This window comes from Dipteris shenzhenensis, chromosome 3 (genome assembly GCF_047967505.1).
Source record: "Dipteris shenzhenensis isolate YYH24624 ecotype China chromosome 3, Dip_SZ_1.0, whole genome shotgun sequence".
In the NCBI taxonomy this organism is placed as follows: domain Eukaryota; kingdom Viridiplantae; phylum Streptophyta; class Polypodiopsida; order Gleicheniales; family Dipteridaceae; genus Dipteris; species Dipteris shenzhenensis.
The window spans coordinates 51,830,293-51,855,348 of NC_141598.1; the positions used below are offsets into that span (position 1 = coordinate 51,830,293).

Here is a 25,056-nt window from a genome sequence, read left to right on the forward strand (position 1 = left end):
GTGTCGACCCTCTGTCTGAGCTGTCGGGTCACGGTCATGTTGAGGCCTCGTCTCGTTGGGGTCCATGTGATCTAGCTGAAAGAACTCCGTGATAGAGCTCTGAGAGGGATCAACCAAGGAAGAAGTCTTCTCCTGCCTCCGTGCTCGGAGTATCCTCTCGCGGTGTCTAAGTGCCTCATGAATGAAACCTGCCAAACACCGCTGGTCTGGGTAGGAGAGGAAATGGGCTAAAATCCCATAACTATCTCTGAAGAGGCAGTGGAAACGTCCTCCGATCTCATAGTACACAGGACACCTGAAGATGAAATGCTCCTCTGTCTCAATCTCCTGTATGTCACATAGTCTGCATATCCGCCGCTCCCTGGGTAGTCGCTCTGCTCTGCCGCTCTCGATGCGAAGTCTGTGTGAAGAGCCCCAGAACTGCCCAAGAGAGATCCTCATCGAGTGGGGTAGGTGAATCTATGTGTATCCTGGTGGGTAAATGAAACCCTCCGTTGTGATATGTAAGAAGTGATCTCTATAGAAGCTAAGCTTCACTAGGAGTTCACTCAGTTCCAACCAGGTCCGAAAAGTGTATAGCTGTAGTAGATCCTCACGGATAACCTGGTTGACCTCGTGTGATAAGAGGGGAGAGAACGGAGCATCCATGCTATACTGAAAGGGAGGTAGTCTATCCATGTGGAGCCCCAGTCGCTCAAACCATCTCTCTGTACGTGCATACCAGCACCTCTGATCTCCTCCTGCTGCAAGTGCCATAGAAGAGGATAGAGCTATCCATGGTAGCCTGCTACGCCCCGAGGTGTAATCCCCATATTCCCTAACTCAGTACAGATATGTGATGACCTGAAATGCAGCATCTAGCTGTAAAGGGGGTGACCCAAACTCAGCCTGAATGATCTGGTGAGGAACGGATGACTTACCACGAATCATCCGTGATAGCATGAGAACCTATAGCCGCTCCACACGGGCCCACTTTGTATCCAACAAGTCTAACTCCCAACAAGGACTGTCGTACATCCCCGCTGGGCGAGCCAAGGAGTCAAAAAGCAACCCCTTGGTGCGTGGATCCTAAAAGTGTGAGCGGAAGCACTGCCTCTCTAGCCTGGCCAATGAGGCATACCCTCTACTCAAGCGTGCCTGCATCGCGGGTCTCATAGTGAAGCTCGGTCCGAAGGACATAAACCCAAGATAAGTGTATGATGAAACTATCTCAACAGATGACCCTGCAAATGTAAACTGCTCCTAACGCATGATGGCTCGAGATGTATTGAAGATCATGACCTTCGTTTTACCCAGGTTGACCTTCAAATCATGAGACTCACAAAAGGACTGTAGTGCGTCTAGGTGTCTCTGAAGCCCCTCTACTGAGGAAGACAAGAGAGCCACGTCATCTGCATAGAGCAAAATCTGGATCAACGTGCCCGCAAGAGAGCAACCTACACCCCCCTGTGTCTGCATCACTGTCTCAAGCTCGTCAATTAGAGGCCAAACAAGATAGGCGACAAAGGACACCCTTGTTTGACCCCAATGGTACTCATGATCTCGCCTGTCCACCCGGATCCTGCCCGAACTCTGCCAAAAACTCTCTCGTAAAGTGCATGACAGCCCAAATGATCTCCTGGTCATAACCCAAGTCCTGTAGGCACCGTATGAGGCAGGCTCTCGGGACTGTGTCAAATGCCTTGCGAATTCCACAAAGCAACAATAAATCCTCTGCTTCCGTGACCTCGCCTCCTCGATGATACATCTGAGCATCAGAATGTGGTCCATGGTTCCATGATCACGCCGGAATCCGGCCTGTCCTGCTACTCTGAGTCCTCGACATTCTGCAAGTCTGCTAACCTCGGAGTCAAGTACTGATGCATAAATTTTGGACATGACAAGTCCAATCATAATGGTCCTGTAGTTCTCCGGGCTCATGGGATCCCCTGCCTTGTGGATGGGTAAGATAGTGTTAATGGTCCAAGAGTGTGGAAATCCCAAACAAACCGCTTCATTAAAAAGCTTGGCTAAGATCGGGGCTAGGAGGTTAATCCCATATGCAATGAACTCAGTGCATAGTCCCTCATGATCCTTCGCTCGGCCATTATGAAGTTTCATTATAGCATCCTTTACCCCTCCTCTAGTGAAGAGGGTGCAGGATGTGGGACCAGGCATGTGTGAGAGACTAGGGACTGGCTGATTTGGGATGTCAAAAAGTGTGCGTGCATAATCAAACCAGATCTGGGTGTCAGTGAGTGGCGGAGGGGACCGTCCTTCTAGAAATCTCCGCCAAAAGTCCTTAGAGTTGTTACTCAACAAAATGTTCAGTAGCTCCTCCTCGTTTCGACAAACGAAGTCTAGTTTCTTCCTCCGTACCAGTCTACGGTGTTCACGTAGCGTATCTAGTGCGCTCGGAAGACTGTTTTTGGTTTCGAATCTCAGTTGACGGCGTAAGGCCTTACACTCATCATCGTACCAACTATTACAGGGTACAGTTCCAGGGGGTGGTGGGCGGGTGGAGCGGGTGGTGTGGAAAAAAGCGTGAATGGCAGCCTCGTCGTGAGCGGGTGACAAGGGCAGCACGATCCTCTAAAAGGGGTATGAAGTCAATATAAGCGAGAAGTATGTACAGATGGCCAGAGTAAGAAGGTGAGTGATCCTGATCAAAGCGTATATCGTGGTCGATGGAGTAAGCACTGAGTGGGGTGGAAGGTGCTGTGCGAAGGGAGGTGGAGATGTGAAAGAAAAGGTATGTATGATCAGCCCCTGGGGGGAGAGGTGCTACAGTGAAGTCAGTAATGCGAGATGTGAAGACAGGGGATCCCATGATGTAATCAACAACACTGGAGCCCCCCCAATGTGGAAAGCATGTGAAACCACCTGAAGCGGGCCATCTATCAAGACCATTATAGATAATGAGATAATGTATTCTGCCTAGGTCTAATAGGGCCTGCCCATAGGATGAGAATGGACCTCGTCTGTCAGCCAAAACCCGTAGCATACCTGCCTCCTCAAGGTCAACATCTGCCAGTAGAGTGGAATCATCTCTGAAATCAAGAAGTGGTACCTGACGGGCCCTTGTCCTCACGTTGAAGTTCCCCACTAGGACTTCTCCGTGGCTAGAAAAGTCAACGATGGACTGATAAAGGGCAGCAAATGGGGATGTCTCATCATCACCTCGAATATCTCTGGCAAAGTGGGAGGTCTCCGGGGGGAAGTAGCAAACTGCGACAAACAGATCCTGGCTGTCCATGTGTCGTATCCGGATCCAAAGATATCTGGAATGTGTATCTCTCTGCTCTACTAAAATGATTCTCCAAAGTGTGGATCTGAAAAGGACTGCAACTCCACCTCAACCTCGAACTCCTCCTGTACCCCTCGTCTCATCTCTGTAGGCAGACTCCCATGTATATCCACTGACTATTGGGAGAGGGCGCTCTGGACTCTGATGTGTCTCTGTATAGAAGACTATGTCGTGGCCTGTATAGGATTCCGAGAAGTTCCCTGGTTCTGACCATAAGGTACCATTACAGTTCTAGATGGTGTAGGACAGGGTCTCGGATATCTGAGTCTCATAGGTCCCGCTTCCCTATGTAGGGGAGGGGGCAGGTGTCCTACGGGGGCCTGTAAGAAGTCGTCCTCGTACCACTATCCACTTTCCCTCCTTTCGGGCTTGATCCCGCTGCTGCAGCAAAGAGCGCCTCTCCTCAACCTGTAGAGGTGTGAGGTCCTCATCCATAGAGATCATTGGCTGATCTCGAAGGACTGACCTACGTCGTAGAGCTGAAAGTCGTGCCTGAGTGTCACGAAATCGTTTGATCAGGGGTTGCTCTCGGTTGGGATCTCTCCCCACCCGCCATGCCCTCTCTATCCTATGCTCAGCCACACCCAGGGTAGCAGTCACGAACACAGTCGCATCTACCATCGGTGTAGCCTCAGTGCGTGGGATCCCGCGTACTCTGATGTTGAGAGCCTTACTGGCTCTCTGCTACTGCTCCATGAGGATAGCCGAAACGGTGACCCTTGCCGGTTTTCGTTTGGCCACGTCAACCCATCTGAAGGTCTCCTCAATAGCAGATTGCATGCTCGCAATCTGTGCCTCGACCACCGGGGTACTCCCTAGGGCAGTGTGTATGGCTGTGACCTCCTGTCGGAGCTGCATGATATCCTGTCTGAGTCCCTGAATAAGACCTGCCTGCTCCCGAATGGCCCTAGCCTGCTCCTGTATGATGCGGCTCTGCTCCTGGTTGAAGCGGACCTGCTCTCGTGCGAAGCGAGCCAGCTCCATCTCATGCTCACGGAAACTATGTATCTCCATGAGTAGGGTCTCACGGGCCTCTTGTGTGTCAATCCAACCATGTCCATGCTGAAGCTGTGGCATGAAAGAGTGGGACTGAGTCCGAAAACTGGACGGTAGCTGAGTGTGGAACGGAGATGACAGTGGAATGGATGAGGCAATCCCAACGGGGTGTGGGAGGGTGGGCTGACTGAGAGGAAGAGGGGAGAGTGAAGCGTAATGCGGCACAGTGTATGACACCTCCTACTATGAGATCCGGGGATGCTACCATTGTCTCTATCTAGAGGGGAACGGCTTCAGTCTACTATCACGATTGATCCACTTCCATGATCAAGTCTACATTGGGCTCTATTTGATGGAGATGTGCTGACATAGGGAGACACTACTACGACATATCAGAGAGCAGCAGGAGGCGACTAGGCCACACGATATAGAGACTAACCGAGCACAGCGACGCGTCACAGACTTTTGTACATTTGAGTTAGCTCCAAGACCCAGCAGAGTCAAGGAGGAGCAGCTAGCTGATATGAGGGAACTTGTATTAGCGGGGAGAGCCGACACGGTACCACCGAGAGAGGTCGCAGAGACCGTACGCGAGACAAAGAGCACCCAAAGCACATTATATTGAGGTCTAACCTATCACAACTTTCCTCAAGGGATGAGTAAATGTGACTTCTTTATGAAGGAGATCATTTACTTAGGACACAAGATTTCTTCTGAAGGTATTAGCATTGATTTGGATCGTATCCAGAAGGTTTTAGAATGGCCTATCCCTCAAACTATGAAACAACTTCGTTCTTTCCTAAGATTTACGGTATTTTTACGAAAGTCTGTGCGTGATTATTCACACATCACGACACCCCTGACAAACATATGTCATGTGCACGGATTGGTATCCGACGTGTATTGGGTACACAAGACTAGCTCAGGTAGCCTGGGGAGGCTTAGAGCTAGGCAAGCTTGATTCTCGGGTTGAGTGGCAAGGGTATGAACCAGTTAGAGGTCTTCGCTATTTTTGGCGCTTGGGGCCCGAGTCTATATAAGGGGCCCAGAGGTTCAGTTCTCAGAGAGCCGATGGGAGCAAGTTTCGTTCCCAGGTGCTAGGTCTGATCCTGGATTGAGTCGCGGAAGCGCCTGCATCATAGCGTAGCCCAAGGCCCAGTAGCAGATCCCAGGCTTCACAGCACCACCTGGTGGTATGGGACACTAGGCTGATTAGGATCTGGTTGGGAGTTCGTGCCAGTAGCTCAGCTCGTGGCTCGGAGGGGACATCTCCTAATTCGGGATCACATCTCGTAGATGTCATGGTTGGGTGGTGAGCATCCTGCTCAGTTTCCTCACGTTGGTGTGTTCTTGTGTTTGCTTGCAGATCAGAGGTTTCAGGAGTGCTGGGACGTGCCACAGGGCCCCTTCCTTCTAAACAGACCTCAAAAAAGGTAGCTTGCAAAACTTTTACATTTCCAGAATATTTTGCAGCATCTTTTAATGGCAATCCCATAAGGTTCACGGTACTCCAAAACCCTCAATAAATCCAACAAAAAACAATTGCAACTAAAGCTTGCTGCCCAAGTTCAAAGTCATCCTGTTGAAGCAAGCAGTATCACCTCATACTACCTATTCAAACAATGAAGAAAAACACACGGAGAGAGGATAAGAATCAAATAAAATTGTTTTAATTGCCATTCTCAAGCAAGGTATTACCTGCAGCAATTGCATCCATATCACAAGCGACTAGAGCAAGATCAGGTTTTTCCCCTGATGCTCTAAGTCCACCATACAATCCAGACGCTTTGAATCCTTTTGCTGCTGTCACTCCTCCAGGTATCTACAGAATCTGGTATCAATGATCTCTCTCTCTCTCTCTCTCTCTCTCTCTCTCTCTCTCTCTCTCTATGTGCACTCCACATGCGACACGGAGAGGGACTAGAGCACTACTCTACTATTTTGTTCACTAGTTTAGCACTTTACCTTTCAGCAAGGGCCTTAGTGAGCCCTTTGCTTCAGCCCATAGCGGCTTGTATGAGTTACCTTTTGGTTTTGCACTTTGTCTCATAGGCCTGTGAGGCCTCCTGCAGACGTTAATACATTCTTTCTTTCTTTCTTTCTTTCTCAAAATAAAGCAATGTCTCTGGGCATCATAGGAAGAAAAGATGCTGTAAAAAAACAGAGAATTACTGTGCAACCAAGGCTGAGGATGGATTACAAAAAGGCTCATATTTATGAGAGGAAAAGAGACAGCACTACCACAATGTCAAATGCCATCTCCTTACCATGAAATGGACAAATACATAACAGATTTGTTCCAGATAACAGCCCAAAAATGCTTTGATAAAAGCAAGGGAACGAGCATTGGAATGCCATGCAATCACTTGTATGACCAGGAATGTAAAAATGCAAATAGAGCCTACAGCAGAAACAGCCAAGAAAGAGGACAAAGCTCAAGCATACAAACAAGTGGTGAGAAACAAAAAGAGATTATTTCTTAAAAGAAAATTTGGAGAAGCTCAAACGAAATCTTTCAGAAACTACATGGCACTCGGCGTTAGCACCTCATCTAACGAGCTTACTCGTCCCTTCCATCTGCACACTTTCAAAATCACAACATGAGCTACGGCAGAAGCATATACCTAGATGAATCCAGGAACATTCCCAAACTCATCCTCGTAACAGTCCATACAGCATTGAAAAAGGCCCCTACAGCAGTGATCAAGGTCCGTACAGCGATTAATGAGTCCCACACAGCAATTAATGCAGCCTTAGGAAATGTGTGCCAAAGAGAGAGAGGTAAACACCTCGAAATGTGTGACGGGGAGAAGAAGAAGAGACGTGGAAATCCGTACCCATGAGGAAAATAGCCCAAACGTTGGGTATAGGGGGAAAGAGGGGTGCATGCAAGACCATGCACCTTGGGGGATGCCACGTGGCTCATTAAAGCCCCTGACCCTCCTTACCAATGACACTGTTGGTTTGCCCCCACATTAAAGCTCTAACCCTCTTTTACCAATGAAACATTGGTTTCCTTGGGCCCAACATTTAGACCCCTCCTAGCCTTGCCTTGACCTGCATTTGGGCCTAGGAAGTGCACTTCGAACTAGACGAGGGACTTCTAGGAAGTTGGCGCTTCCTCTAGGCCGATCCCTCGCGGCCAAAATGTCCACAGGTTTAATTGCACATTGAAATTCATGTGCCCATGACAGATGCTATCTTCTAGACAGTGACATTCTTCTTTGGGTCTAGACTTTGCCTAGATGGAGATTACAGAGGTTCGGCACTAGAGTCATCCAGGAGACTATAAATAGAGGGGTTAGCACACCATAGTAGCTCAGGTATCCAGATGGTTCACCTGTCAGGATATTCAGATGGAGCGACTCCCCCCCTTCAGTACAACTTGGATGTAGCGCACTCCCTGATCCCACGAGATGAGATCAACCGTAAGATACGCTTGGATCTACTCCAGCTCTATACGTTACGGACTTGAGGGGGGGAGCAAGAGTTCCCCACCAAAGTCCGATTATACTGCAACCACTTTTTGAGGGTATCGAAAGATGGAGTGATCATCAAACCCCAGTACCTAGAGGACAGAGGAGTTTCGCATGCATTGAGGATTACCGTTGGACAGATGTGGCTCTCGTCCCATCAGCTAAGGATTAAGACAGGCACGCTGAAGGAGGTGGAGACAGAGGAGCATTTCTTCTATACCTACCCAGTCTATTATGAGATCCAGGGAAAAACCACAGCTTCTTTCAAGATGGGCACGGCTTTGGACCACTCTCTTGGCTGATACACTACCATGACCATGTCTACACTGGCCCCTACCTGATCGAGATGCAACAGCATAGAGAGACCCTACTGAGGTAGATGAGACAAAAGTAGGAGATGATAGCGCCGTGGGAGACTGCCTTTGAGTAAGCCCTAGGACATAGTGGAGTGGCGGAGGGTGGGAGTTTCCAGTATACGTGGGATTGCATGCCTTGTGTATCGATACTATGGTGGTGGTGCTCTAGGTAGGCGAGAAGCCATGGCATACGGCATGGTTGAACAGTTGTGCTAGAATCAGGGTCAAGATCTCCTATCCATGTGCAAAGTGTTCAGTGTGTAGTCCCTCATGATCTGGTGATCTCCGGTTATGAAGCCGAAAAAGGTCAGCCCATACACTCTGCGCAGTAAACAAGTGACACGTAGTGGGTCTGGGCATAGAGGCCATATCAAGTGTGCCTGCTAGGACATCATAGAGAGAGCGTGCATGTGTGCCAGACTGCTGGATCTGTGATGGGGATGGGCGACTTCCCTTCCAATAAGAGCCCCCATCCCATAGCAGGATCTCCTCCATGAAAGGATCTAATCACCTCATCCATCCTTTGTATGAGGAAAGCCCGCTTCTTACGCCGTGTCACTCGGCGTGAGATCCGTTGTGCCTCTCGTGAAGTCAAATGTCCCAAAGCTCGCTCACGTGCGACATGGGCTCTCATGTCTCTGCACTCATCGTCAAACCAAGAGTTTTGGGGCATCTTCCCATTTGGGACATGTGTAGATCGTGTCGTGGAAAAGGATCTAGTGGCAACATCTTGTATCACTAAGACAAGGGTATCCGATGCATATGCGAGATCCATCCCCTCTCCAAGTAATACTGGAAGCTCAAAAGCCAGGTGGCTCACGTACACTGGGTCAAGAGCACAGTCAAAATGGATCTAAACACAAGTGGGTGGCAGGGGGGCCCTCCTCATGGCTAGCATGGCAGCCGATATACAAAAGGCAAGGTATGAGTGGTCGGCCCCGAGTGGAGAAGGAGGCACAATAAAATCGTATATCCGTGGGACAAAGGTTAGTGGACCAAACAGGTCGTCCACTGTACTTCCCCCCCCGCCATGTAGGACACAAGCCCACCAGATGATGGCAATCTCCAGAGACCGCTATATATGATCAAGTCATTGATAGCCCCCAACTCGAGTAAATGCCTCCCATATGCTGTCACTGGTGCATCTGCATCTGCCGACTGCCTCACGATCCACAGCTATGTTGCATCCATCTCCGGTACTATGAGGGAATCCTCATCAAAATCTAATAGGCCAACCTGTATGTTCCTAGTACGTGCATTGAAGTCACCAATGAGGAGAGTGTCCCACTGTCTAGAAAGCTCTGTGATCTCATCATGAATAGTCTCATATAGGTTGTGCCCGTTAGCGGTGACTTCTCATGCATGAGATGATGTATCTAGGGGAAAGCAACACACTGCAATTAAGATCGGGCGTGCATCTGGTAGCTGAACTCGCACCCACATATGTCGTGCATGCTCCTCTCTCCAGATCACCACTATGAGTGGTCTCAGATGTGCTCTGAAAAGGACAGCCACACCTCCTGACCCCTGTATTCCACTATCTCCTCTCATCTCCTTCCTGTGGACTGATTCCCAGATTTATCCCGTCACTGTCGACAGCCCTCTTTCTGGGCTTTCATAGGTCTCGGAGTAGAAGATCATGCCTCTGTCCATGTATGTTTCCAAGAAACCCCCAAGATCGGACCAAAGGGTACCATTGCAGTTCCACACTGCTATTCCAAACCCCCCTTGTGCCCTCATCTCCTGGGTCTAACACTGTCATGTGCTCTCCCTCTTCTCTTTCTTCCCTTTCCTCCCGTTCTGATCTCTCTCTCATAATCACCTTCCCATCTCTATAGACAGCCCATTTACCTGCATCTCCTGCTGCCATAACACGCACCATTCCCTCTCTTTGATGCTCTTGTTGTAGCAATGTGAGGTCATCGTCCAAATATATTCTTGTCCCTTTCAAGGTTGCCCTCATGCTCATGAGGGTAGACCTGTCCATTGCTGTCCGGAACTTCATTATAAGGGGTCTAGTTGGGGCCTCGGCTTTGCCTAAGGTTGACTCCCATCTTGGTGAACAAGGTTTTGGCATCTGACATAGGGGTATCTCCAATTGTTAAGCCTCTAACCAAGACATTCAAAACCTTGTTGCTCCTCCTCTTTTCTTCCTCCAGAGCCTCAGAGATGATCTCTTTCTTGGGGACTGCCGCACCCTTCTTAACCACATTCTTCCATTCTAGCATATATGCCTCCCCTTTGGTGATTTGTTGTGTAAACTCAACATGTTTTTCTTGTATGGTAGTCTGCAAGGCTGCCATACATATTTTGCTAAGGTGAGTCAAAACCTCGGAGGTATTTTTGGGTGGTGGCCTTGCCATGTAAGCTGTCATTGCACTTTCAAGAGCTTTCATGTAGCTTCGTGTCATCATTATCCGGTGTATGGGGCTGTTCATTGTTTATTGCATATTCCAGAAATCTAGGGACCTTCAAGTGTACCTTGGATGATCTGTAGATATGCTGGTGCCTTCTCCCTATCCTTCTTGACCTTTTTCAAGATCGCATTGTGTGAGCTTGCTGTTTTCTTGGCCTTCCTTGAACTTTCTTGATTCAAATCCTTGCTTTCTTGACTGTCCGCAGGTTGGAGCTGGTTGGAGCACGGTCCACCCAGGCTGTAGGAGAGGTGTGGGAGGCCCTGGCAGCCTATGCGGGGCCCAAATGGCCTGCGTTGCTGCATACATGCAGCTAAGAGGCAGCGCAAAGCCCCTAGGCCTGCGTTGTTGCAGGTGCTGCAGCTGAGGTGGTGCAACAGCCTCCCCAGGTGGCAGGGGTGGCGCAAGAGGCGCCACAAAGGCACGGGGTGGCAGTATGGAGAGGGTGGCGCAACAACCAGCAACCCACAAAGGGGCTTGGAGCAGCGACAGGATGAGCGGGCTGGGCAGGGAGGGAGGGAGGGAGGAGCTGAGCAGGGAGGGAGGGGCTGGGCAGGGAGGGAGGGAGGGGCTAGGCGAGGAGAGAGAGAGAGAGAGACGTCCACTGGAGGCCTCGCGGGCCTATGGGACAAAGTGACACCAAAGGACAAAGTCATATCATCAGTAGTGACATTGTCATCAACGTCATCATCATCCTCATACTCGGGTCAGCCACCATCAAGGCTGGTTGGCATGGTCCATGCAAGCGGCCCCACAGAACTACATGTGTGTCAAGGGGGTACTGATATGTAGCCAGTGATGGAGCACTTGCGACTATCTGTGGGTGAGGCAGTCAATAGAGCGAGCGAGAAAAAGCGAGCGAGCCCAAAAAAGCGAGCGACAATTAGTTGAAGTGGTTGGAAAATCAAGCAAGCAAAGAAAGAATCTAAGTTTTTTATAAAATAATTGCTTCAAGTACAAAGTATTCAAAAAGGTGGTTATGTGTCACAAAATTTATATTCTGATGCACACAAGTTTTTTAAATGGTGCAAAAAGGCATGATATTCATCTAAATCATGCCTTGTCATTTGATTTGATATGTAACATTATGCCATTTATATTTGATAATCAAAAGATGCAGGGATGTTAAAAACTCATCTTTTGGGCCAAAACAATCAAATGTTGACATCTTGCCAAAATATAGGGATGTAAAAATGTCCTCTTTTGGGCCAAAACAGGGAGCGCGTTAACGCGCTCCCTATTTTGGCCCAAAAGAGGACATTTTCACATCCTTGTATCTTTTGATTTACAAGTCCAAACGGGGTCATGTTACATATCAAATCAAATGGCAAGGCGTACTTTAGACGATTATCATGTCTTTGTGCACCATCTAGTAAAATTTAATGCACCAAAAAATGAATTTGTGGCCAATTTGCTGCATTGGTAAGATTAGTGGGAGGTAAGAATAAATCATTAGGGAAGGATATTTTTGCAGTAACAAAGAAACATGGGTTTTGTTCCAAGACTGAACAGAGTTAAAAAACCTAAGCATTTACATATGCATGGAATCTAGACTAATCCATGCAAGGAGTCCTTGGAAAGATGATCTCAATTACTCTAGTGGAAAGAGAGAACTTGATTGCAGTAGGGTTTGTCTTTGATACAAACAATGACTTGGAAGTTAAACATACAAACTGTCTCATGGATGATGTGAAATTAGTGTTAATGGCTTTAAAGTTATATGCATGTTTAACCTTCTGGCATTGAGGGAACATATGCACTTTTGAATAAGTTATTATTTTTTGCTACTAAAATGGGGGATTTATAAATCTTTTATTGTTTTTTATCGCTCGCTTTTTTTGACTTGCTCGCTTTTTGTCGCTCGCTTTTTGGTAATCCTCTCTGTGGGTGCCACCTGTCTCGATCTCCTAGCTCTGCTTCTAACTAGGGCTATAGTAACCCCTATGGGCCGAGCCCCAAGCCTGAACAGGGATGGGAGGTCGCTCAGTGTCATTTGCATGTTCGTCCGTTGTCGAGTGCGGCGTGCCTCAAGCTCTGGGTCTCTGTTGCGTCTGCTATCAGTGACTGTAGGGTGCGTGCGGTCTGATTGAAAGAACTCTGTGATCCTGCTCTGAAAGGGAATGGGTTCTGTGTCTGAGGACTGTCTTTGCATCCTGAGTAAGTGCTCCCTTTAGCAGACAGCCTCATGGATGAAGGTGGCGAGACATTCCTGGTCTGGGTATGAGAGAAGTCTGGAAAATGGCCCAAGACCCCGTCCATAAAAAGGCAATGGTATCGACCGCGGATCTCGTAGTACAAGGGGCATCTGAACGCGAAGTGCTCCTCTGACTCCACCTCCTATAATGCGCATATGCATCTCTCCCTGGGTATCCCCTCAACTCGCCTGCTCTCAATATGGAGTCAGTGTGATGAAACTTGAAATTGCCCAATAGAGATCCTCAGTGAGTGTGGCAAGTGGATCCTAGTGTACTCTAGTGGGACAATGAAACCCTCCTCAGAGATGTGCAGACAATGGTCTTTGTAGAAACTAAGCTTCACTGGAAGCTCCCTCGGCTCCAACCACGTCCTGAATGTGTGTAACTGTAGTAGATCTTCTCGAATGACCTGGTTGACCTCGTGGTATCCTAGTGGGATAGATGGAGCGTCTAAGCTGTACTGAAAGGGAGGCAGCCTGTCTATGTGAAGCCCCAATCTCTCGAACCACCTACGTGTCTGTGCATACCAACCTCTCTCATCCCCCCCATCTGCGAGGCCCATGGATGAAGATAGAGCCAGCCATGGCAACCTGCATCACTTCGCTGTACTGGACCCGTACGGTCTGACGCGGTGTAGATAGGTAATGGTTTGGAACGCCACATCTAGCTACAGTGGGGACGCGCCAAACTCGGCCTGAATGATGTGCTATGGTACTGATGGCTTGCTTCGGATCATCCACAAGAGCAAGAGGATCTATAATCGCTCCACCCAAGCCCACTCTGTGTCTGAGAGATCCAGCCCCCAACAAGGGCTGTCGTACATGCCCGCTGGTCGAACCAAGGAGTCGAAAAGAAGAGCCTTGGTCCAAGGGTCCTGAAAGTGCAAGTGGAAGCACTGTCTCTCCAGGTGAGCAAGTGAGGCATATCCCGGCTCAAGCAGGCCTGCATCACTAGTCCCATCTTGAAAATCGGGCCAAAGAAGACGACCCCAAGTAGGTATATGAGGAGACGATCTCAACCGGCGATCCATCAAATGTGAATTGCTCATTGCACATGACGGCTCGAGATGTGTTGAAGATCGTTACCTTGGTCTTGCCAAGGTTGACCTTCAGATCACGTGACTCACAAAAAACCTATAGTGCATCCAGATGTCGTTGGAGGCCCTCAACGGAGGATGACATCAGAACCACGTCGTCCACGTATAAGAGTATCTGAATCAGCGTGCTAGTGAGAGAGCAGCCAGCCCCTCCCAGTGATCCCATAAAGGTCTCGAGCTCGTCTATGTAGAGGCCAAACAAGGTTGGTGACAATGGGCAACCCTGTTTGACCCCAATCGTGTTCATAATCTCATATGTCCAGCACCTGTCCGAACTCTGCCTGAGACTCTCATAGAGTGCCATAACAACCCATATGATGTCTTCGTCATACCCCAATGTCTGTATGTGTCTTATGAGGCGGGCTCGTGGGACCGTGTCAAAGGTTTTGCGAAAATCCACAAAGCAAGGAGATGAGAGACTGCAAGGGATCTTGAGACAATAGGGGGAAACCTCTACTCATATAGGCACAACTGCTCCACACTGAGATGGTCACAAGTGAGGGAAGGGGGGCCTATATATAGGCAGCCACCCTTGGGCCGACCCACAGCCCTAGGCAGACCAACCCCCTACTGTATAGGGCCGACCCCTACAGCACATGGGGGTTGGCACACAGCCCTATAAATGGGTTGAACCTTGTCTACAGGGCCCTCCAAGGAGCCGACCCCCTCAACCCTATAAAGAGGCTTCTAGATATCATTTCCTCCCTCTCTCTCTCTCTCTCTCTCTCTCTCTCTCTCTCTCTCACACACACACCCCAAATGAAGACATAATAGAAAGGCTCATATTCATTCATCAAGTATGAAATGACAAGTACAAGCCTTTATAGGCTACACACACATACTAGCACAAGTGCGTATGGGACAAGTCCCATGGTGACACGTGGCAATCACACCTACTAGGTTTCTAGTACAACACATCTCACACACTCTTTGGCTATGATATCTCCAACACCCCCCTTCAGAGCAAAGAGTGTGAGACCCAACACGCAAGGAGTAGACCGATCCCTCCTCCACCGCAATATTGCAAAGAGCAAGTCCAACTATCCAACACCTCCGTGTGATAGTGACTTCTCAGTTAGCTTGCGACCAGCAAGGGAAAACCATCACTCGTCACCCCCCCTTACTCTGGTCAATACCATGATACCAAAGTGAAAAACCGTCCAATCATTTTTGGGAGACAACCCAGGGCAAAGTACCTCTTATTGACTCCAAATACATTCATTTTAGAGGGACAACTCAAGGCTGAGAACCTTTATTGACTCAACACAAAAAGACTAGTACCACTAATCATCATCTACCACCTCAGAGAGGGATAGATCATGCAATATAGCAGATAAAGCTTGCTGCTCAGGTCCAATAGATGTGGTGTAAATATTCTTGAGTTGGCTCAAGTAGTGAGGTCAAGATGATGAAGTAGTTTGTTAGCAAGCTTCACACTAATAAACGCCAGTGCTTTGTCATTTTGCTCATCCCAAGCTGAGAGTTGTGCTGATGGGTCTTCACCACAAGGATGAGGCTCCATAGTAGCAAACTGAGGTAACAAATTTCACAGCAGCAAATGAAGAGCCAGCAAGCTGAAATGAATAACCAGCAAATGAAGGGTCTGATTTAGGGCTCTAAAATGGAACAGCCGCCTTCACAAATGCAAGGCGGTTGAAGAAATGCTTGAATAAACATGTCCAGCAGCTGGTCGATGACCTCGGAGGCCTCCCTAATGAAAACACAGCAAGAAAATGATTTGAAATGCAGAACTGAACCAGTAGAGGAGCCCTTGTGGTCGAGACAACAGCTCCAAATGCTGCAGTGGGTCTGAAATGAGCAAGGCAACTCAGTAGGACAGTTCGAAATGATGTAGCACTGTTCAAAGTGCTGCAGCAGGTGTGTAGGTGTTCCAAAGCGCAACAGCAGGTCCATCGATTCACCAGGACAACTCTGAATTGCTGTAGCAGGTCACCACAGTGAACAACAGCTGTTGTAGGTGTGCTGGAAGGCCAGAAACAGTCCCGAAAATGCCTCTGTTGTAGGCGGTTATGCTGCAGGAGCCTCAGAACAGCTCGGAAATGCCTTCAATGACCTGGAACTTTTGCAAACGACGTGCACAGTCGGTCGGCTATGCTGCAGTAGCAATGGAAGGGCTGTTTTTGGCGATGAAACCTCCACACGTGCAGGCGCTTGTAGAACAGGGTGCCGACCAGCAAGCAATTGGCGCCTAAGAGCACCTAGAGCACTCGAAACAGCTTCTAGGCAATCCGGATGGAGGTGGCTATGAAGGTAGGCTTGTGGACTGGCGGAGACGGATGCAAATGGCTGCAAGAAGAGGCAGCTAGAGGCGAAAATGAGGCGGCTGCAAGGAGAGAGCTAAGCAGAATTAGGGTTATCTTGGAGAAGATGACCTGGCAAGACGATGACCTGCTCTGATACCATGTTAGAAACATGGTGTGTGTGTGTGTGTGTGTGTGTGTGTGTGTGTGTGTGTGAGTGAGAAAGAGAGAGAGAGAGAGGCTAGGGAGGAAGGAAATGATACTCAAATGAAGACATAATAGAAAGGCTCGTATTTATTCATCAAGTATGAAATGACGAGTGAAGTACAAGCCTTTATAAGCTATGCACACACATACTAGCACCAAGTGCATATGGGATAAGTCCCATGGTAACACGTGGCACTCACATCGACCCACTACTAGATCTCTAGTACAACACATCTCGCACACTCTTTGGTTATCATATCTCCAACACAACCAACAGGCCTAGGTGGTCGGCCAGCAGGTCAGCCACCTCAAACTATAAAAGGGGCAAGTCTCCTCAAAGAGTGGCCATGCAAGCCCCCAAGGCTGGCCAACACAAAGCGCCACAACAGGGGCTGGCTTGCAGCAACCAGCAGGCCATAAGGAGCCTTAGACAAAGCTGGACCTGGGAGCCCTAGCAATAGTGTGCCACCATAGTGGCCCCATAGGACCCTGAGCCACCTCCACAAGTAGATCTGGCCTACTCTACACTAGGCTAAAGGGGGGGGGCAGGCACACCCACAACAAGGCCCTCTATCTATGCGGCATCAGGAGATGCTGACCTCCAACACCCCTTCTCAACTCCTGGATGGAACATGATCTCTAGGGAGTTGGGTGTGCGCTGGAACAATGGGAGGAATCCGTCATGTGATGCTCAGTCACTGAAGACAGCCACAGTTACTATAGAAGAAGCCCCCTCTTGGCACAAACCATCTTAGTGTAATCATTGGAATGCTCCTAGGCCACTAGTGTGACTTGCGAGGCATACTCCTCTGGTCCAGTATTGGTATAATAATCCAACGGATACTGCCATCAGTGCAAGGTCTGCTTCCATGTATGGGCAATTGTATCTCAAAGCTATATATAGCCCCTTCTCAAGTACAACCTAGTACATTGCCCCCTAGATCGATGAACCAAGGTGCTCCAGTAACAATGGCCATTTAACTGCTCACTTGGATCAATTTGCGGTGTCTGGATTCCTGCTCTGGCATCATCTAACCCATTCGGATCTCCAGCAACTCAACAAACAATAGCTGCAGCAGAACGCGAGGAAACCCCACAAGATCTGCCAAGTCATGACATCCAAACAAATACACACTGGTAAACATACTGCCACCTGAGTCAACGGGAACAACTCCTCGTGGCTCGAGGTCTTGCCTAAAAGGCTACCTCAATCAAAGACTCCTACTGCATCTGTCGGGTGGGTCCCGTTGCCATGTACAAGCAAGCAATCCTCCATCTGGAACCAGAAAGCCTGTTGGCATCACATCCTGCCTAGCACAACACAAGGAAACCCCCTCTAGATCTGCCAAGTCATGACGTCCAAACAAATATACATTGGTAAACATATTGCCCACCTGAGTCAACGGGAACTACTCCTCGTGTCGCGAGGTCTTGCCTAAAAGCCTACCTCAATCAAAGACTCCTACTGCATCTGTCGAGCGGGTCCCCGCTACCACGTACAAGCAAGCAATCCTCCATCTGAAACCAAAAAGCCTATTGGCATCGCATCCTGCCTTATGCTATTAGAAAGCTGGGACAATTGATGTGATGGCCACAGATCCTTCCTTCTGCTCACTAGTCCCCTCTTTGATTCTCTGAGGACACTACAGCAATAATGACCTTTTTGGCCACAACGATTACATGTACATGAGGCCTTCAATGCTTCCCTTTCCTCAACTTCCTTCCCTTCGGCTGAGATCATAAAGCCTTTGATTGACTGTCATAGGTACGATCTATAAATCTCTCCTCCTGGTCGAGCACCATTGGGACCAATTCCTCCTAGGTCAACATATTCATCCTTCCACTGGTTATCAAGAACGAATAGAATGCAAAATCCTGAGAAGGGACAGCAATATTATGGTCATGTCTTCAGATGATATCTGCTTTCCCACATGGAGGATCTCTTGCTAAATTTTCTGTAACTTGTTGTTGTGCTTCCGCATCGAGGTAGACTTCGTGGGATCCAACAACCTCATCTGGACTTCCAAAGAGACCCTTTTCCTGGGAGAGGTTCAATTGTATACTTTTGGCCACCGTCATATGCTTCACATGATTAATCAATTGAGAAGTACAGTTTAGAAATATGAACGACCTTACCCTCGCATTGACACAGTCCCACGGCTGAGACAGGGCCTCAGCCTCCTCCTGCTATAGGATCTCTAGGTTGGACACAAGGGGATCAAGCCTTTCAACTCCCACCAATATGAAGTCTGCCAAAGCATATGACTAGCACGGACTCCATCATGACCCGCCAGACACCATAATTGGGGCCATTCAATTGACAGCTGATCGAAAAGGTGGGCAAAACTGAAGTTTTTGCCTTGCTCTCCGCCGTCTCAGCCAGGGTTGACATGTCGGAGTGAAGAGGGAATCAAACTGGAAGAGAGAGTGGATGGAAAAGAAGGTATAGAAGGGGATTGATGGAAAAAAGGAGAGGAGAGGACTGAAGAAGATGATGAAGAGACTTCGGGCCTAAGTGTCTTCCCACCTTTGCTGTCCCGACCCTTGAGAATCCCTCCTTTCGAATCTGAAAACACCCTTCAAACGAACCATGGCACCCGTACAGTCCACACCTCTGCACACTCTTCACGAACACCTCCAAACAGCAGCCTTAAACCTCCTCTCAGTTTGCTGGCTCAACACTCCCTCCACGTCTCGGGTCTCTAGCCGACCGTGGCTTCTGATACCATGTGAGAAGTGCAGCGGAACTGAATAGAAATGGAGAGAGAGAGAGACAGAGAGACAGAGACAGAGACAGAGAGCAAACTGGAAAGAGAGAGAGAGAGAGAGAGAGAGAGAGAGAGACAAGACAGACTGCAAGGACAAAACCCCACTACTGCTGGGGAAAACCTCTGCTCATATAGGCACAACTGCTCCACAGTTAGATGATCATAACTGAGGGAAGGGGAGCCTCTATATAGGCAGGAACCCCCCCCCCCTTTTTAGTCAGCTGGTCATGTGGGCTGACCCCCTACTCTCTCAAGATCAGGAGAAGACACTGGAAACAACAGCAGGATGAGCTGCAGCAGCAACATTGACCTTCACAGACAGGACTGGGATACACAAAAATGGGCTATGCAATGCAGCACGCAGATCAAAACGCTGGGCTGCAGCACAAGTTGACACTGCTGCAAGAAGACCACACATCTCATCTGAACATGCCAAAGCTGATCTTAGGGTGGCTGAGTTTCAAAATGAACTTGCAACCATGGAGCAGGAACACGTAGAGCTCTCCTAGCTTTGTGATCAACATACACATCTAGAAATGTCCCATGAGGCTTTACAGACAAAGCTGCTACCCCTTCAAGCTGAACTGTCTCTCCTAAAGATAAGTACGAGAAGTACAAGTCTGGCTACAAGCACATCTGATGATGTGGCATGCTACACATCGGTCCACACACAGAGAAGCATGAGGACTTGCACAATGTCATGGATACTATGAGGAGGAAGACGATGCACAACCCGGTGTCACGGTAGCTCCTTGACAGTTTTCATCTGGAATTTTCTTTCACATTGGTGCAGCAAGCAAACAATTTTACAGCTTTACACTTCAATTTCGACAATTTGAACTCTTTGAGCTATTGTATATATAAAGGGTGCACACCGTTCTTCTTCACACCGTTATAAGGCCAAGAGCCAGTTCATTTTATTTCTGTATTTTTATAAAGCATAAAGCATAGAATTAGCCATTCCTCAATTGCCAACCCTCCATTATGTTAGAATCTCACTGTGCCCACCTGTGAGCCCCCGATTTGAGGGGACAAGGTGCAGTGAGAGGTAGAAGGGCTGGGGAGAGACCCTGGCCGGCATCAGAGGGAGGATCGCATGGTAAATATAGGCGACCAGCACACAGGCTGGTCGCAGCCTGCAACAGCAGGTATGAGGGGGCTCTAGGCCTCACATGGAGGCACCAGCAGCAGCACAGACTGGCCGCCCAGGGCACCCTTATATAGGGGCCTGTGGCTAGCCAAGTTGGCCCAACCAGGGCCACCGACCAGGGCCAACCCTGGTCAGTTTATGGGGCCCCTATGGTCGGCCACCAGACAAGGTAACCGACCCTGCTGGTCGGTCATTGGAAGGGGCCTGGGCAGAGCCTATAAAAGGCCCACTTCTGCATTCAGCCTGGCATCCAGTGCAATACAGAAAGCCCTTCTCCAAGGCCGTGTTCAGCACTCAGATCTGGGACAGTTTTGTGAGAGAGAGTTCATCAGTTTTCTCCAGCACCCTGCTGTGATTTGTATTGCTCCCTTGGAGCCATTTTCTGCCCACCATCCGGTGGATGAATATACTCTCTCTCTCCGTCTATATTTGCTGTTATTTCTGAGTGTGTTTTTGTTGCATCTGTGATCATCTATCTAAGTTGAGTGTGTAAGAGTTCGAGAGATCTTGGGTGGAGGATTGAGTGATTCATTCCCTCCTCGTTTCTAACACATCTAAGTGTGTTTTTGTTGCATCTGTGATCATCTATCTAAGTTGAGTGTGTAAGAGTTCGAGAGATCTTGAGTGGAGGATTGAGTGATTCATTCCCTCCTCATTTCTAACACATTAGCCTTCCTATTCACCATGGACAATGAATGATAGCGGACGGGGAACTTACTATAGGGATCTAGAGGTTATAGCCCGCAAGTTATCCTTGTTCCGGGTTTCCTATGATGAATGTCTTAGATTAGCCTTGTATCAGTCAATGACCTGAACAAACCATGTACAAGGGATAGCATGTGACCTATGGTGTTAGGATTACTTCGACATGGGACTGAATAGGCAACCTCACTACTTGACCAAGCACCCATTGGGATAGTTAGAGGTGACAGCACACAATGCTGACATCCGAGGTGATCTGACCCTAAGGCCACTTGGTTGAGCTCAGTGCACTGGAGGTGCACATGGAGGAGTTAAGATAGCACCAAAGAGTAAAAGGATGGCACAATAAGATATCCGAAGTCGCCGAAGTCATTAAGAGACCAAGCAAATGGAATGGCTAAGGAAGATATGTAGCGGGAGATAGACTATCCTCACTCTCTCTCATGCTCAATACTAACTAAAACTACAAGATGATGCACTCCATACACAAAGTGATGTTGTGGATGTGAGTGAGAATCAGAGGGAGAGAATATAGTCAACTGAATAATGAATGCCCAAAGGGCTGAATACAGCAAAACTGGAAGACTAGACTACCTAGAGGAGGTGAATCCTCACTAGATCCTTGAAGAGGATGAGGCTACCCTGCTGGTCTGCTGCGAGGCGGCCTAACTCTACTGCTCTGAAGGCTTGAAGGCCTGAGGAGTGGATCAAGAATGAGGGCCAAAGGCTGCCCTTTTATAGGCTAATAGGTCAGCCTGGCCGACTTGGTCAATGCCGACCGTTGACCTTGGTCGGCTGGTCAACGCCGGCCATTGACCAAGCCGGTCAAGAAAGTCAACATTGACCAAAAAGGCAACACATTGCCTTTTGATCAAAAAGTCAACTATGCGTTCTTTGAACTGCAATGACGTGGCATTGACTGTGTGCTGATTGCTGATTGCGCAAGGCTACCTGAATGTCTATACGAACACCTGTGTGACTTTGACCTAGCTGCTTACGCTACATTAGCTAGCATGGCCACGGGCGTGTGGATGCCCGTGACAAGATAGGAGGATAACCAATGAGAATGAGGGGAAGAGATTTCACCAATGAGAGAAGTCTCAGATCATCACCAGGGGAAGCAATCAGCAAGGATGAAAGCAAAGGTAGAAATAGAGGAGAGTATCATTCAACAAGGGAGAGGAGACAAGATAGTACTACAAGCTCATCGTGTAATGGTGTATTGGTGAAGGTGTAAGTTGTACCAATGAATGAGACTAACTTATGTCTAGAAAGCACTAGTTCTTCATACTGTTTGTAGGTTTTGGGTGTATTCTTACGTTCATCTCACTCTCGCACATACCATCACTTTGCCCACTCATGCATTGATTCCACAACACCTCTTGGTCCTCTTGTACTCAAGTGCCTTCATACCACAACACTCCTTGTACACTCACATCACAGCGTTTCTCATTGTGTCCTTCCCGTGTCTTCGTACAGCAACACTCCTTGTACACTCACTTTGTTTCCCATTGCATCCACATCTTTCCTATACCTGTGCATTCCTCACATGTACGACATCGCTCTTTGTTCCTTCACTGTCACAAAGTAGGAAGTAGTCTTCTCACATGGATGGCCCTTAGGCCTCCCGTAATACTTCCAGAAGAGAACAAGCCCTCATCCAACACGGGTGGTGAAATATAAGTCTTCCTCTGATGGCATTGGACGGAGGCAAGCTGCTGCTTCTTTCCTCTCCCCTACTCAACACGATGAGGCTTGGCTATTGCTCAGGAGCTTTGCTGTTGTACTTTTTGCCCTCCTGCTTGATCAAGAATTAGGGGCTTTGGGGCCTTTTAGGGCTAGGGCCTTCACCAAGCTGGCCAAGACAATGGATACTCGATTGTCAATGGTTCGCTTTGACTGGCCTGGCCTAAAAGTCAATGCTGACCAAAAAGTCCATGCAGCTGAGTTTTTTGACTTCTTTTGTGGTCTGCTGCTGCAACCTTGAGTAGGCCTTGATGGGAAGCCCTACCTTGGGTACCTGTAACCCTTAGATTTACTCATGCCCGCTATGTGGAAGCCCTTGTACCCTGCCTTGGCTTTGCCTACGGCCTGCATACACAGCCAGGCAATGCTCATATCATCGATGTCATACTGTACTGACGCTGTCATGGACTCTATATTATGCATTGAGCATAGATGAGTGTCTCTATGTCCTGCCACATGCCTCCAGTTGTACCGAGGTACTGAGCTCTCCAAAATTATCAATCGTGGGGCCAGGATCCTATTGTCATGATAACTAGCCTTTGTCTTAAAAAGCCACACGGTTGACCACTGACCCTGTTCCCCTCCATCTGCCACATTATTGTCATGATAACTAGCCTTTCTCGTAGAGTTGGGACCCAAAAAAGTCAGCCACATGGACCATCTATTCCCCTCCAGTCTATGAGAATGGCCTCCAACATGGAAAACTATCGCATTACGTTTAGTAACCCTGGAGAGTGCACTTGGCAAAGCCGACTCTGTTATACTGAAAAGCTTTGGCACATTGTTAATTCAAACCTCTATCAGCGTTCTAAAATAACGTTTATAGTTCCAGCCTGACCACGACAAAAGATCACGATATCCCATGGAACTAGGTAAGTTATTCAACATACAATCTTTATGTTTTGCAGAGAGTAAATGATTTACCTTCATGCCTCCTTTTGATATGTTTAATGATGCACTTGAGGCACATCAATCATTCTAAACAAATAACTTTTTCCAGCAATGTAAGAATGGGTTAAGAAAAGTCTCTCTTTATCTTGCAAGTTCAGCCGTCTGTAGTATGGTCACCTGAATGATTTAGTGCCCCGAATTGCAATGAAAATGACAACAGTTCTCCCTAAATACAGCGTATTGCCAGCTTCAAGCTGTACATGCTACTTTCTGTGCTTATGCTAGCATACATCCACGTACATTGCCGCCCTTGCCAAGCGCTAGAATTTCCTTCTCGGCTTTCATGTGAAGTTTATGTCTCTTAATTTACCTGTACCCATGGTCCTTTTGGAAGAAAAATAGGTGCTGCAGGTATGTAATTGCCAGCGGAGGTCGTATCCACTGCAACTGCTGTCCAAACGGCCTTGTAGCTTCGATTCTGGATAGACTGTACACTCGCAATTAGTAAAAGAAATCATCAAGCAGATATGCAGTTGCTAACAAGTATCGCAAAAAAAAGTCAAATTTTAAAGTGCAACCATAGTTTGCACAATGTGCCTGTAGAAAGGCGACCTCTACCAAAAAATATTTGAAAAATTTCAGGGGGGCCGCTCACATACGCAGAGATGTGCAGCAAAGTGCGAGAAGCCTCGACGGTACGATATGCTCGAAGAAAAAACAGAATTTGAAAGCGGATCAGAAGGACCCAAAAGCTCGCAACGCTGGGCAAGCATGGTTAAGGTTTGAAGACCCCCTGTGCAGCTAAATCTCCTTCGGCTTCGCCCTCCAAGATGCCCACGAAAGGCCCCCGACTGAGAGCTCCATTCTGAACTAGGTCAACTCTAGAACGGGCGCCAATTTTGGTGACACCTTTTAATAAGAACAAAGGTGGCAAAACGACTCTGAAGTAGTTGTGATACTACTTAACAAAGGCAATGTTCCAACAGTTGCCAACCTTTGCTGCGTTCCCAGCTCAGCGCTAACAGCTTTTTGGCATTGCAAATGCTCTGGTGGAGACGGAATTTTCTTCCTTCCTCTCCTCCCGGGCATTGCGGGGCTTCACTTTTGGCCTGCCACTCCTCACGGGAAGCCTGAGAAGCGAAATTAATTTCCAATCTTTTTTAGCATGCCCCTCCGGTATCCTCTTTAGCTACTTTGAAGAAAAAGGAAAGCTAAAATTCGGAATTACTGGCAAAATCAAGGCTTTTTCTTGGTTTAATTGAGTGCTCTTGTGCTATTCGTCCACGTCTTTTGTGCCCTATTGTCATTCGTCCATGTTTTGAAGAGTGAGTAGTACTTCAATGCTGGCTACCTTGTACATCCACGTGTCCGTCCGTGTTGGTTCACGTCCACGTGTATGATTTTTGCTTGTCCTAATACATGGCTCAGTGGTAGCGTTTCGCGTCTATCTATTGCACCTCTAGACCATCTTCAGGGATCTCTCTCACTCAACAGCGGACGTTTTCTAATTTC

The 25,056-nt window shown here is 48.2% G+C and overlaps 1 protein-coding gene across 3 annotated transcripts in view; it reads right to left on the reverse strand.

The window, feature by feature from the left end:
- The window catches only part of LOC147903974 (arginine biosynthesis protein ArgJ family), a 158,821-nt gene extending 134,111 nt beyond the window's left edge, over positions 1-24,710 (reverse strand). For 2 of the 3 annotated variants that reach the window (XM_087369657.1, XM_087402467.1), the window contains exons 1-3: positions 24,204-24,709; positions 23,915-24,031; positions 5,981-6,104 (exon numbers count right to left, since the gene is read on the reverse strand). In XM_087369657.1, the coding sequence (XP_087225783.1) occupies positions 5,981-6,104; positions 23,915-24,031; positions 24,204-24,317 (355 nt within the window). In that variant the 5' untranslated portion in view covers positions 24,318-24,709. Of the gene's footprint in view, positions 1-5,980; positions 6,105-23,914; positions 24,032-24,203 lie in introns of all 3 variants that reach the window. The other variant, XM_087369666.1, reaches the window with a different exon arrangement.
- Positions 24,711-25,056: the final 346 nt, after the last annotated feature.